At 31.0% G+C, this 12,780-nt stretch overlaps 3 protein-coding genes across 6 annotated transcripts in view; 2 read left to right on the top strand and 1 right to left on the bottom strand.

The window, feature by feature from the left end:
* The first annotated feature begins 669 nt into the window (after positions 1–669).
* On the top strand, positions 670–4,179 carry LOC108738405 (spermine oxidase). Of its 4 annotated transcripts, none has more exons than XM_018471807.2 (4): positions 673–783; positions 875–2,027; positions 2,251–2,371; positions 3,139–4,179. In XM_018471807.2, the coding sequence occupies exons 2-4, from the start codon at positions 916–918 to the stop codon at positions 3,322–3,324; spliced, it is 1,419 nt and encodes a 472-aa protein (XP_018327309.1). In that variant the 5' UTR covers positions 673–783; positions 875–915; the 3' UTR covers positions 3,325–4,179. The 4 variants fall into 4 exon arrangements, with proteins under 4 accessions (XP_018327310.1, XP_018327309.1, XP_018327307.1 ...); XM_018471806.2 differs by having other exon boundaries at positions 680–783; positions 860–2,027; XM_018471805.2 differs by having other exon boundaries at positions 674–2,027.
* A 53-nt stretch (positions 4,180–4,232) lies between these two features.
* On the bottom strand, positions 4,233–5,511 carry LOC108738407 (putative neugrin-like protein DDB_G0288135). The gene is made up of 2 exons (XM_018471809.1): positions 5,041–5,511; positions 4,233–4,896 (listed from the first exon to the last, which is right to left on the bottom strand). Exons 1-2 carry the CDS (start codon positions 5,428–5,430, stop codon positions 4,252–4,254), a joined length of 1,035 nt encoding a protein of 344 aa, XP_018327311.1. The 5' UTR covers positions 5,431–5,511; the 3' UTR covers positions 4,233–4,251.
* An 874-nt stretch (positions 5,512–6,385) lies between these two features.
* The window catches only part of LOC108738403 (tyrosine-protein phosphatase non-receptor type 14), an 8,706-nt gene continuing 2,311 nt past the window's right edge, over positions 6,386–12,780 (top strand). Inside the window, exons 1-10 of the mRNA XM_025978547.1 lie at positions 6,386–6,570; positions 6,775–7,152; positions 7,210–7,378; positions 7,437–7,681; positions 7,747–7,969; positions 8,487–10,175; positions 10,257–10,475; positions 10,619–10,801; positions 11,014–11,340; positions 12,680–12,776. Of these exons, the coding sequence (XP_025834332.1) occupies positions 6,800–7,152; positions 7,210–7,378; positions 7,437–7,681; positions 7,747–7,969; positions 8,487–10,175; positions 10,257–10,475; positions 10,619–10,801; positions 11,014–11,340; positions 12,680–12,776 (3,505 nt within the window). The 5' untranslated portion in view covers positions 6,386–6,570; positions 6,775–6,799. The remainder of the gene's footprint in view (positions 6,571–6,774; positions 7,153–7,209; positions 7,379–7,436; positions 7,682–7,746; positions 7,970–8,486; positions 10,176–10,256; positions 10,476–10,618; positions 10,802–11,013; positions 11,341–12,679; positions 12,777–12,780) is intronic.

Below are 12,780 nucleotides of genomic sequence, written 5' to 3'. Positions count from 1 at the left end.
ATTTATGTTTTTAAAATAAACATTTTTTCGAAGATTTGCTTTAACATAGTATATAAACATACACACGTCTATTTTTAGATATTATTTTATAAATTGATCCTACTTATGTAATAATACCCACTAACTTTCCAAGGTAAAGCCTCCCTATCACGGCTTTTTTAAAAATTCAACGGTTTTTCTTGAAGTTGCACATTCATGAAAATATCGGAAAGTCCCATTAAAATTTTGTAGTTTTTGTATTACATATATTCTATTTGACCCATGTTTACTATTACCGGAACTATTCTTAAAAATTAACAATTTTTAAAATTGAATTTTCCATACCAAAAACAAACTTGAAGCGCCATCTGATAATAAATAGCTAAAGATATCTAAAAAATATCAAATCCTTTCTAATACCTACAGAAATGCATAGATCACCGAACAAAAATATTTGGGAATCTATGTAGCACTGCAACTTTCAAATTTGTCGCTATATGTCGATATTCTACTAACTGCTAGATGGCGCCGAAATTAAGAGCAATTCCTACATATCAGTAGACTCATGGTGTGACCTACTAGACATCAACTTCAGAGGGCAGCATATTTTTGAAAAGTTCGAGCTGATAATCTATAAAGTATACAGTCTATGCCATGGACCAAACGAAACTGTAATAACCTATGGTAATGACGATAGATAAGTAATGGCATTGACGTTTGTTTCGTAATGGCTGGGTAAATATAACCTACCTTAGAATAATGGATAAAAATGAAGAAGAATTAAAAAATAAAGCCAGAAAAAAGGTTGGCGTCATAATTATTGGCGGTGGAATGGCAGGCCTTTCTGCTGCCAATCATTTTATTAAAAATGGTTTCAAAGATTTCTTGTTGTTAGAAGCTCGCAGGCGATTAGGTGGAAGAATTGTACAAATTAAAATGGGTAACGAAAAAGTGGAACTTGGTGCTAATTGGATACATGGTGTATTAGGAAATCCAGTTTATGAGTTTGCTATGCAACAGGGTCTAGTTGACATATTACAAATACCAAAATCTCACAAAATTGTTGCTGCTACGGAAGCTGGGAAACAAGTACCCTTTCCAATTCTCCAAGAAATTTATGAAGCATATCTTTGCTTCCTTAAGCGATGCGAAGAATATTTTATTTCGCAGTATTTACCCCCTGATGGTATAGATAGTGTAGGTGATCATATAAAATTGGAAATAAATTTATATTTGGAACAATTTAAAGACAAAAATGAACGGCATTTACGTGAGCTAATATTTGATTGTTTATTGAAACGTGAGACTTGTATTTCTGGCTGTGATGATATGAAAGAAATAGACTTACTAGAGTTAGGTAGTTATACTGAACTACAAGGTGGAAACATTGTGTTACCAGGTGGTTATAGCTCAATTTTGGAGCCGTTAACAAGATACATTCCATCATCTTCAATTTTAAAGGAACATCCTGTAAAAACTATTTATTGGAATAAAAATAATACAAGCAATGGAAATGATTCTGATGATTCAGACAGAACGGTAATAGAAGAATCACCTGATTCTTGTAAAAAAGACAGTGATGGTGATGCATCTAGTCATAATGTTAAAGTTGTTTGTGAGAATGGTAAACATTTTTATGCTGACCATGTCATATGCACAGTGCCATTAGGTGTTTTGAAACACAAATATGATACACTATTTGAGCCTAAGTTACCAGAGCACAAAATTGAAGCCATTAACAATTTGTTGTTTGGAACGGTGGATAAAATATTATTAGAGTATGAAAGACCTTTTCTTAATCCAAACATTACAGAAGTAATGTTACTGTGGGATACAACCGATTATTCTCAGGACATTAAAAACATTTGGTTTAAAAAAATTTATTCATTTACTAAAATATCTGACACACTGCTTCTGGGTTGGATTTCTGGCAGGGAGGCAGAGTACATGGAAAAATTGTCAAACGATGTAGTTGTAGATAAATGTACTGAAATACTGAGAAAGTTTTTGAATGATCCTTTTATACCAAAGCCGAAAAACTGTGTTTGGTAAAGCTCTTTTTACTAAACCAACTCTTAAAAAAAAAGAATAGTAACATTTTATCATTTAGTATTATATTACCTGATTTTTCCAAAATACTTAAAAATCATTTGAATAAATCTTAATATTGTTTCATAATAAAACCATTTTTAAATTTTAAAATGTAATGCTGAAAACTATTATAAATAACGTGAAAACTAAAATTATAATATAGCTTCTTTTGCATTTTAGTACTAGCTGGTTTAGTCAGCCATATACAAGAGGGTCGTATACTTCACTTGCTGTTGGCTCTTCTCAAGTTGATATTGAAAATTTAGCACAGCCCTTGTACAGTGAAAGGAATCAGGCAAAAGTAAGATTATGTGCATTTATCTAATTTAAATAAAGTTAATGAAATTTTGTTACAAAAAGAAGTATTTATAACAATTTTTGCTGATTAAGGTAGCTGTGAATTAGGTCATGTATTACACTTGTACTTCCATATTTTATTAATATGTTCAACAAAGTAGTAATATAGTATTAAAAGCTTGTTCCAAATCTAAGCGAGCTATTAATGTGTTAAATAGTTTATAGACATTATTTTTCTAAATTCAAATTAGTTTTTGTGCAGTATCCTGTACTTATCAGCAAAACAGATCGTTATGTTTAATATACACTTTTCAAAAATGTTATTTATGCTCCAGGTTTGAATACAGGAGTTGTTAATGCAGTTTTTAAACTATCTGGTTATCTTTTGCAAAGCGCATATTAATCAATGTGCTTATTACTAAAGTTATGTATTTTTGCACAACCTTTGGAACTCTCAGTGTGATTTGATCTGAGCCAGTCGATTTTTTTACATCAATATCATAAAGATTATGTACTTCATGTTTTATGATTGGTTGTAGAAAAAAGGTATTCAAAGTAGTCCTATTTCGGACGGCAGTAATTGTCACGAATTTTATTTGATAAATTCCTTCCAGCTTTACTGAAATACTTAATGAGTGTATCGCAAATGACTTATACGGCAAATAATCCAGTTAACCGAGTCCCTATAAACAAATAAACTTTTTCGTTTATTTAACTATTTCCTGGTGAAAGCCGATAAATAAATAACTATTTTATTAATGTGTTTTATAGCCTGTCGTATTATTTGCTGGAGAACACACACATAGTAATTTTTATTCTACTGTTCATGGTGCATATTTAACCGGACGAACAGCCGCACAATTACTGCTTTCTCCAGATGCACCTGAAGAAATCGTCATGAATTGTGACGAAACTAGCGATTTAAGTTCGTGGATCCAAGGAATTAGTCTTGCATAATTGCCTTTTTTATCTTCTGAAAGTACGCTTGTTTTAGGTAAATACCAAAGTATCTTTTTTATACACAAGTTATTGTTATTTAAAACTAAGTTAATAGATTAAAACAGCAGTAATTAATTACACAAAATAACTGTGAATGTTATTAATTATATATAGAGTTATTAATTAATACTCTTACCTTTTTTGAATAATTTTGACATTAATTGCCTTAGACGTTGGAGTATTTGGAATTAGGCATATAATACATAAAAACCACAAACAAAATGATTTGTTTTAAAATGTTCCTTTTTCTGAACATATAAAAATACATTTACTTAAAAAATAAAATTTATCAAATATACCATTAATGTTATTGGACCTTTTTATAAAATAGACACATATTTTCACATTTGTTTGATCAGAAATACTCTAATATAGGAATAATAATTAACCGTATCAGGTGTTTTAATTTTTAATTACTTTTGTGTTAATTAATGAGGTGTACCCTTAAAAATGTGTATAGCTTTTATAAGTAATTTTGTACAATGTGCTAAATCCTTTATATTTTAATTCATAAAATCGAGAGCAAAGTAAGTGCAATATTTTTAAAACAATAAGATTCATTTTAAATCAAACCTTCATTCTTATTTTGAATTGTATTTATATTACTAAGCTCTTTTGTAATACAGTATTAGTTAATAACATAATTCTAAGAACATGAAATCATCAAATTTCATTTTCTGTTTGTTTCATTTTTATGTTGTTTTATATTTTGTTACCTAGTAATGTGCCTAGATGTATATAAATTTCATAAATCATCCTGTATGTTAAATAAATAGGAAATAATTTTAATTTTACAGATTGGTAATTATAACTTTTTTTATGCTAAATTGCTAGTCATGTTTTAAATTATTAATAGAAACAAATAATACAACTTCAATTATTTTATTACAGCATTCCAGGAACCCTATACAAAAACTCTCCATCATCATCATAAAAACTGTCTTGTAATTTATAAATGCAGCCTGATTTCCTTACTTTAGCAGGAATTCGTATTTTTTGAGGATAAAGTAAGAAACTATAGTCCTTTTTTTGTCTACCCATAGAAACTACTTTAGTTTCAGAACATTTCCTATATTCTACTTCATTTTTTTCAAGTAAATCGTTGGGGATAGTTCTAATTTTATTTTCTGATTCTAAAAATTTCAGTTGAACATGCCTTTTATTTTCAAAATGATCAGGAGGAGTTATCAAATATGTTTCTTTTTGTACTTTTTTATAATCGAAAATATTGATGTCATTACTCGTTACAGTCTCATCTGTCTTTTTATTTTTCAAACGATCATAGCTTTTAATGATCTCAGAAAATTCTCCGGCTGGTGTTTCCTCTTTCTGGCTTCTCTCATTTCTTGCTGCAAACTTTTCTCCTATGTTGATTTTTCTTTGTTGGAATTGTTTTAAATGATCAACTAATTCATTTGGTAAACGTGATAATTTTCCTTGTTTGAATAAATCCCAATTTTCTTGAACAGAAATATCATGAGCTTTAATTTTATTATCATTCAATTTAGTCCAAGATGATTTAATAACTTTCTGGAAAATAAAAGTTTTTCTTATAAAACTATTTTTGATATATTAAATACTGTATGATTATTAAAATAAAACACACACAAGTTTCAAGATGTAACAGCTACCACCCTAAATAATTAAATAAATTGCATTAATAATTATACATACACTTATTACTCTTGGTAAAGCAGGAAACCCATCAGAAAGCTTTTCAAATGTCCACAATTCTGGATCAGAATGATGAAGGTACCTTATTTGTTCTTTCTCGCTCCAAGTTAGAAAATTAGGCAACGTTTGTTTAAAATATTTTTGCCTCACAATTAAACGTTTCTCTCTTTCCTTTAATGTTTTCAATTCATCAACGTGTTTGTCATAAGATAAATTTAAGTTCATAAAATCTGCTTCTCCCTCTTCTTCGAAATCATCTTCGGACTGAATTTCCGGATTAGATCTATGCCTTCGACTCTTCGATAAATGAATACGATATTTTCTATTACAATTTAACCGTGATTCAAATAATTCTCCAAATGGTTTCAACAGTTTTAAGGCACTGAACATATTTGTTTACTTTTTTTATTTCATAGCTTTGTTTCATGCATGTAACCTCAATAATCATAATCATAGATCATATCCATAGATAATAGATACACAAAGGGATCATATCCATGACATCATAGACAAGATCATAATATTAACAATAATAATATGAACATGTAATATGAACGATTGATAACATAAGAATGATCATAATTGTTTTTTATGATTATAATGTGTATGTATTATGTGACCGGATTTTCCAGCGCACAATAGTATCAATCATAATTAAAAGAATTAACCGACGGATTATAATTTACCCAGTTCTTCTTCATCAGTGTAATTTTTATAATTTGCTATCAGATTGCAAAAAAATACTAAAGTGCTTTTGTAATTTGCTCAAACCTCTTACTCATTGACCAATTTAATTTGATTAAACAAAAGACGCTTTCTTTACCAATTATTAATATGTCTTTCTCTCAAAACGAATTAAAGTATCCAATGAGCAAAGTTAGAACTTCAATAATTAGAAATATAAAAAGCCTTATTTTAACAGATATATAAATCATTATAAACTAGAAATTTTTGGCTACCTTCAGAGTGATAGCGAATTATAACAGCACAGATCAACGGAACAAGTTGTAATCCACCGATTGATATTTTTTATTAATGTACTTTTTCATCGTACACACTTCAAAAAATACTGGGTCAGTTAGATTTATTATCCTACAAAAAATGGAATGCATCCATATGTACCCTTACTCGTCAGCGCTTCTTTTGGTGAAAGAGTGAACTGCTATTATTAATACCATTTTGTGACCGTAAAGAAAACTAAAGTTTCACTGGTAGTAGCTCTCTCTCTGTCTGTTATACATAAATCTACCTTTAAAAGTACAGTATAAACGATAACAATGACGCTAAATCATAGAAAACACATTGACTACACGACAGCAGATTATTACAAGTATTACTGAAAAATGTAAAAATTCCAATGTTATCAATTGAGTAATTTGGAATGTCAATGACAACGACGGTCTAGATTTGTAAACTTTTAAACATTATGTGAACAGAATTTAAATGAATTATAATTGACAGTACAAGTCCATATAAGTCTCCTAATAATAATAAAAATTGTTATTGTACAGATAACATTTTAATAAGCAGGTACGTTTATAGTGTAATTATGTTTACAAAACAAACAAACTGCATCTAAATTATATTTTTCAGCCTATTCACAGACTTTTGCTTCTATATGTAATTTAGTTAATACATTAAGTAAACGAACGTACTTGGTTGTTCATTTTAGTAAACCAACTCATTTGTTTGTGTTACATTAAATTCCAATATTCTAACCTATTCTTTATTCAGGGGGCGTTATATACATTTTAAGAAGATGCCGTTTAAACTGAAACTGAAGAAGTCGAGGCATTACAGTGTTGTCTCTAAAACTCTATTCGTTATATCTGTTGAGATGTTAGATAGTACAAATATAGAATGCACGTTATCTTCAGAAAGTACCGGACAAGATTGTTTAGATATAGTCTGCCAGAAATTAGGACTTAATCAACCCAAATTTTTTGGTTTGCAATACATGAGTCGGAGTAAAGATCGCTACTTATGTTGGCTGGAGCTTGATAAACCTATTAAACGCCAGCTTGACAAACATTCTAGAAATTTATGCTTATATTTAAGAGTGATGTACTACATTTTATCAGGATGTAAATTACTTAATGATGAAGTGACCAGGTAGGTAACAATATTGTTTCATTAAAACATATTTTATTTGTTTAATGATGGTGGTAGATATCACTACTTTCTTCAATTAAAAATGGATGTGATAGATGGTCGAATATCATGTACACCACAACAAGCAGTGGAGTTGGCCAGTTACTGCATGCAAGCTGAATTTGGAAATTATGATGTGGAAAGACATACTGCCCATTACTTAAAGGATTTTCAGCTATTTCCAAAGGTGTGATACCATCAAAGATTACATTTTTTAATACTAATGTTAATAATCTTTTCCAAAGAGCTTTACAGATCCAACTCTTCTGGAAACTTTAACAGATGCAGCTATTAGGCAGCATGCTGCTCTTCACAGTTTACCTCAAGGTACTGCCGAAGAATATTATATTTGTGCCTGCCAAAAATTAGATGGTTACGGACAGGAATTATTTTCAGTTAAAGATCATTCTAATGAGGATGCTGTACTTGGAGTTTCTTTAACTGGTGTAACTGTTTTCTATCCCAATGGGAAAGAGGGACGAAGCTATGGGTAAATCACACCTTGTTTGATCCTATAATAAATTTAATTTAAATTATAAAATTTATTATTTTTAGTTGGATAGATATAAGTAATGTCATTAATCACAAGAGAGATTTTGCTATAGAATCTGTTATTGGTTCTGAAAGGACAGAATTTCATTTTTCTGATGTAGAATGTGCTAAAAATGCTTGGAGATTTTGTGTACTGCAACATATGTTTTATCGGCAGTATGAAATGAGTAACAGTCCAGAACATACTGAAAAAGGACCCCCCATTTTTCAGCAAACGCATGTTGAAGTAGGTTTATATTAAATTTGGAAAGCAATCTTGTCATATTTTTATAAAAAAAAAACAAAATATTAAAAGATGCCCTCAATGTGTCAAAAATACCAAGTTTTGAAAAGTTATGAATGTTTATAACTAAAATTGCAAGAAAAGCCGGATTTAGTTTTAAAAGTTTAAGCGTGTACTTTTGCAGATTTGTTTATGCTAAGCCCTAATCGGCGAAGGAAGTCGATTCTAAATATTTGTTTTCCAAGATATGAATAGTCTTTGAAATTATTTCCCTGTGCATTTTCAAAAAACCCATGCATTGAGCCATTAAAAATATACTAAAATATAGGTTTTGAACTAAAATAAAAAACCGTTCTAAACCAAATGCAATAAAGTAGATTACAACGTTGAAATTTAGCAAAACTTTAAAATTAATTTTGATATTAAATGATATTCTTCGCTCACTAGAAGTTTTTCTCTTACAATATAAAGTTCTCTTCAAATTGTAATACAAATTTTTTAAAACTATTATTGTTTTTAGGGCAGTTTATGTAAATTAGAAAGTTACGAGGATGTAACGAACTCTCAGCCGTGGAATCGTTCATCTTCTTTACAGGCATTAAACCAACGTGCACAATCCACGTCGTGCCTTGACCTGAATACACCGACCGACATAGATAAATTGCGTTCACTACTGCCATCTTATAGACCCGCCCCCGACTATGATATTGCAGTACAACAAAAGTACCGCAACTCTTCTAGCGCCATACCTCCTGCCCGCGAGCCCCTTAGAAACGCACGTGCCATGTTATATAGTTCTCAACCAGAAATCCATCAGCCAGACACTTACTCTTCTCATTTACGTTATCCTGACGTAACGCACAACAATATTGAACAAAAGAACATCATGAGTGGTTTATATAAGACCAGTTATTCACAATCGCAAGTTCTTAACACAGATAACCAACAACTTATTGATCTTGCAGAACGAATGCGCCTATTAAACCTATATAAACCACCACCCCCATATCCTAGTAACAGAATTAGCTCTAACTCAACCCCAGATTTACCGGGCATTTCCCAACAATATGCTAAGCCACATAGTAATTTCATTCACTCATTAGTGTCAGGTTCGAGTCCTGATCTAGTGTCCAATACAGGAATACTAAACCATCAACATTATTTGAGGCAGTATGGAACGACTGTTTACACAAATCAACATCCCATACATCGATCGCACAGTTACCTGCCCGCACCGCAACACGGAACTTACGAAAATCTAGCGTCGATTTTCGATAGCAACATTATGGGACGTCCTCAGGCTCTTATAGTTGATAATCCAAATATTACAAAGCACATCAAAAAAGTCTATGATGAACACGGTAATATCATTTACTGTATGCCTGCTAACATGAAACAAATTTTACAAGAAAATCAGCTCCCTAGTTCTGGCTTCGTAGTCACACGTACCAATCAAAGCAGATTACACGAACCAAATAACACCAACGAACCAATTTACGAAAATATCCCGTTGCCGTGGCAGAACGAGAATTCACAAATGCGATCGCGTGCTCAAAGCATTCAATCTGCCCCTGAAATCAGCCAAGTGATCAATCATGCCCTTGTTAACGCCTTACAGAACAAAGTGAAATTATCGTCCCAAAATATTGAAAATAATAATCATCAAGAAAAGCGGGAGAATCTGTACGCGAACATACAGAATAATCCTACAACCGTAAGTACGTCCAAGACAAACCTTAGCTTGAACAATTTGAAGGATGCCTCAAGTAGCACCAACAGTGCAAATCGATCGACACAAAATCTAAACGGCTTAAATTCGACACATGCTTACCAAAAGCAAATAAACAAAAGTACTACAAGCGATTTATCTTGCGTTTTAAGTCAGAAAAGTAACAGTTTCTTAGCGAATAAAAGCTCATCGATTCATTCTAGTTCGACAAATAATTCTGTTGCTGATGGCAGTAATGTTAGTGGGGAAACTTTCAGCGATTTAAATTCATCAAATGGGAGTGCGGGCAAAAGTAAAAAGAAAAGATGGGGAATATTGATAGGTGGTAGAAGTAAGTCAAGCGAAAAAATAAAGAGTGCCACTCTTGGCAGAGAAAAAGCTAAAAATAAGGATAAAAATCAAAGTAATAACAGGCACAGGTGGTCGACCGGATTACCCCGTATGCATCCCCTTCCACCTTCTATTAGTAAAGAGACAATGGTAAATATTAAAGTAATTTTTAAAATAATTATTGTTGGTTTAGTTGTAATATACTGTATAATAATACTGTTTTGTTGTTAGTGTCAATTACTGGAAAACAAATTAGCGGATAGCCAACTGTTCTTTGAATTTGATAAAATTCCAAAAAAGAAACAGAACGCTGATTTTTCGACTGCTTTGCATCCAGATAACGCGAAATTCAACAGGTTTAAAGACGTCCTGCCATATGAAGAAAACAGATTAAGACTGACTCCAACAAAAGAAAATCGATCGGGATATATCAATGCATCTCATATAACGGTACTACATTACTGACAATTATTATTTTGTAAACGTTGTACCACGAAGAATATATTTTTCATTTCTTTAGGAAAGTGCAATCACAAATCAAAAATATTTATAAAGTTTTCTGGTAAAACCTTTTTTAAGAACTAAAATTACAGGCAACCGTGGGTAGTAAACAACGATTTTATATTGCTGCCCAGTGTCCTACAAAACTTACCATACCACATTTCTGGCAATGTGTTTGGGAAGCAGAAGTTTATCTTATGGTGCAACTAACAGATCCCACAGAAGATATAAATTATTTACCAAATAGCAATGAGAGATGTATTAATGCAAGTTCGGTAAGGTTTAATTTGATTGATAAAATACAGAGAGGTTTTATTTTCGGAAAATCGTTGCTATTCATTATCTTAGGGTCAAACTTCAAATTTCGAAAATTTACATTGAAATTAGAATAATGTATCTGACTTTTTAAATGTTGAAAATAAGTGATTTCTTTTATAAAACTTATGTCACCTTTTTAGTTGTTATAAGAATGTTTTTTTTTATGTAGGATTATCAGATTTGGTGGGAATTTTCGCAAAAAACGGGGCACTGTATTACAAGCAAGGTTCGTCTTTGTCAAGTAACTTCTCGAAGGTACAGAACTTTGTGGCACCTGCATTATACTGATTGGGGAGAGCATGGTTGTCCTCATAGTGTGGCTCACTTTCTTGGTTTTCTTGAAGAGTTGCAATCCGTCCAGCAACATTCTTTAGATGAAATACCTCTTGGGCATAATAAGAATCCACCAGTTTTCGTTCACTGTACAGCTGGTGTAGGCAGGACTGGTCTTACTATCCTCGCAGATTTACTGTTATACACCTTAGATCATAATCAGGTAAGAATTTATTTTTATTTTGTTTACTGGTTATATGTAATAAAGAGCGCGCATTGATGTCAATTTTGGTATCTGAAAGCACTAAAAATAGGTTTTGCTTCTCCACGCTATTAATTTCATACTATGGAATTTTTGTTAGTTGTGCACCCCAAAAGAAGTACTTATCACTTCAAAACATAATAATAACAATAATGCATTTTTAGTTGTGTCTCTGACGATTTATTTTCTACAGAAATTATAACTATCATCAGCACGCGCAACATTAGATTCGTTGTTTACCAATTGAAACATGTCATTCACATACAATATAAAGAGCAATGGTCCTAAAATGGTGCCTTGCGGTACATCCATGATTACATTTTTATATACGCTATCACTTTCATTTATTTTTTAATCTTTGTTTCCTATTACCAATCGTAAGGTAACTTTTCAATAGATCGTACGCTTTACCTCTTATGCCTACATAGTATAATTGAGTCGACTATGTCAAAAGCTTTAATGATGTGATATTATAAATATTTCTTGCTGATCTGTAAATTGATATATCTCTACTATTTTTAGTGTAAATTGACTTTCCAATGCATAAATTAAAAATGTTACTCGCCGGTTTTGCAATGTGATTAGATATTTTATATTAATTCTTTCTGTACCTTCTTTATTAAATAGTTGCTTCAATTTGTAGAACTTCAGTTGGTTTAAGAAATATTGATTTAGGGCTATTGGATTTGTTATTTATTTATTGGAGAAAATCAACGGGCATAGGCCCAATACAGAAAATAAATAGAATGTTAAATAATTTTTCACGAACATTAGAAAACTAATTATTTATGTGATTCTGTCTCTAGTTTTGGAGTTTACTCCTTAAGAATCGGTTTAATTTAAAGTCCCCGGTACGAAAATTTGATAGGTAGTAAAATCGAGCGTTAACTAAAAACCTTATGATTTTATAAATGAATTAATATTAGTGCCATTTAACCAGAATATTTCAAGATTAAGTAACTTTTTTAATATAGTGATATACATACCTGACAATAGATGGCAACACATGTAATATTCTTCAAAAACAATGTTATAATATAATATGATAATAATATAAATTATGTGATACGTATAAATAATATCAGTATTCAGTCTGCTATACAAATATCAACAATCCGTTTGTGGAGCTTTTAAATCAAAGTTACATTTTTATGTAACACGATTTATGTATAATAAAGTAAATATGAATAAAAGTATATAAATGAATTTAGTATTATAGGAGATACCTATTTTATAATCAAAAATTGTTTTTATGCTCATTACCTACTTATCTGTTATTATTATTTTAATTATTTTGTAGGAAGTGGACGTGCCTCGAGTCGTTGGTTTATTGCGTCATCAACGACCATATATGGTGCAAACCATAGCTCAGTATCGATTTGTATATTCACTTTTAATTCA

This window comes from Agrilus planipennis, unplaced genomic scaffold (genome assembly GCF_000699045.2).
Source record: "Agrilus planipennis isolate EAB-ADULT unplaced genomic scaffold, Apla_2.0 scaffold178, whole genome shotgun sequence".
NCBI classification, from domain to species: domain Eukaryota; kingdom Metazoa; phylum Arthropoda; class Insecta; order Coleoptera; family Buprestidae; genus Agrilus; species Agrilus planipennis.
The sequence above is the reverse complement of the archived record's forward strand: the minus strand, read 5'-3'. Positions and strand labels throughout refer to the sequence as shown.

Bases quoted from the DNA above. Each gene is read 5' to 3' on its own strand.
- LOC108738405 (XM_018471805.2), top strand. From the start codon at position 739: ATGGATAAAAATGAAGAAGAATTAAAAAATAAAGCCAGAAAAAAGGTT. The intron at 2,028-2,250 runs GTAAAGCTCTTT...TTTGCATTTTAG, and splicing joins AAGCCGAAAAACTGTGTTTG to TACTAGCTGGTTTAGTCAGC. The intron at 2,372-3,138 runs GTAAGATTATGT...TGTGTTTTATAG, and splicing joins GTGAAAGGAATCAGGCAAAA to CCTGTCGTATTATTTGCTGG.
- LOC108738407 (XM_018471809.1), bottom strand. From the start codon at position 5,430: ATGTTCAGTGCCTTAAAACTGTTGAAACCATTTGGAGAATTATTTGAA. The intron at 4,897-5,040 runs GTATGTATAATT...TTTATTTTCCAG, and splicing joins CTTTACCAAGAGTAATAAGT to AAAGTTATTAAATCATCTTG.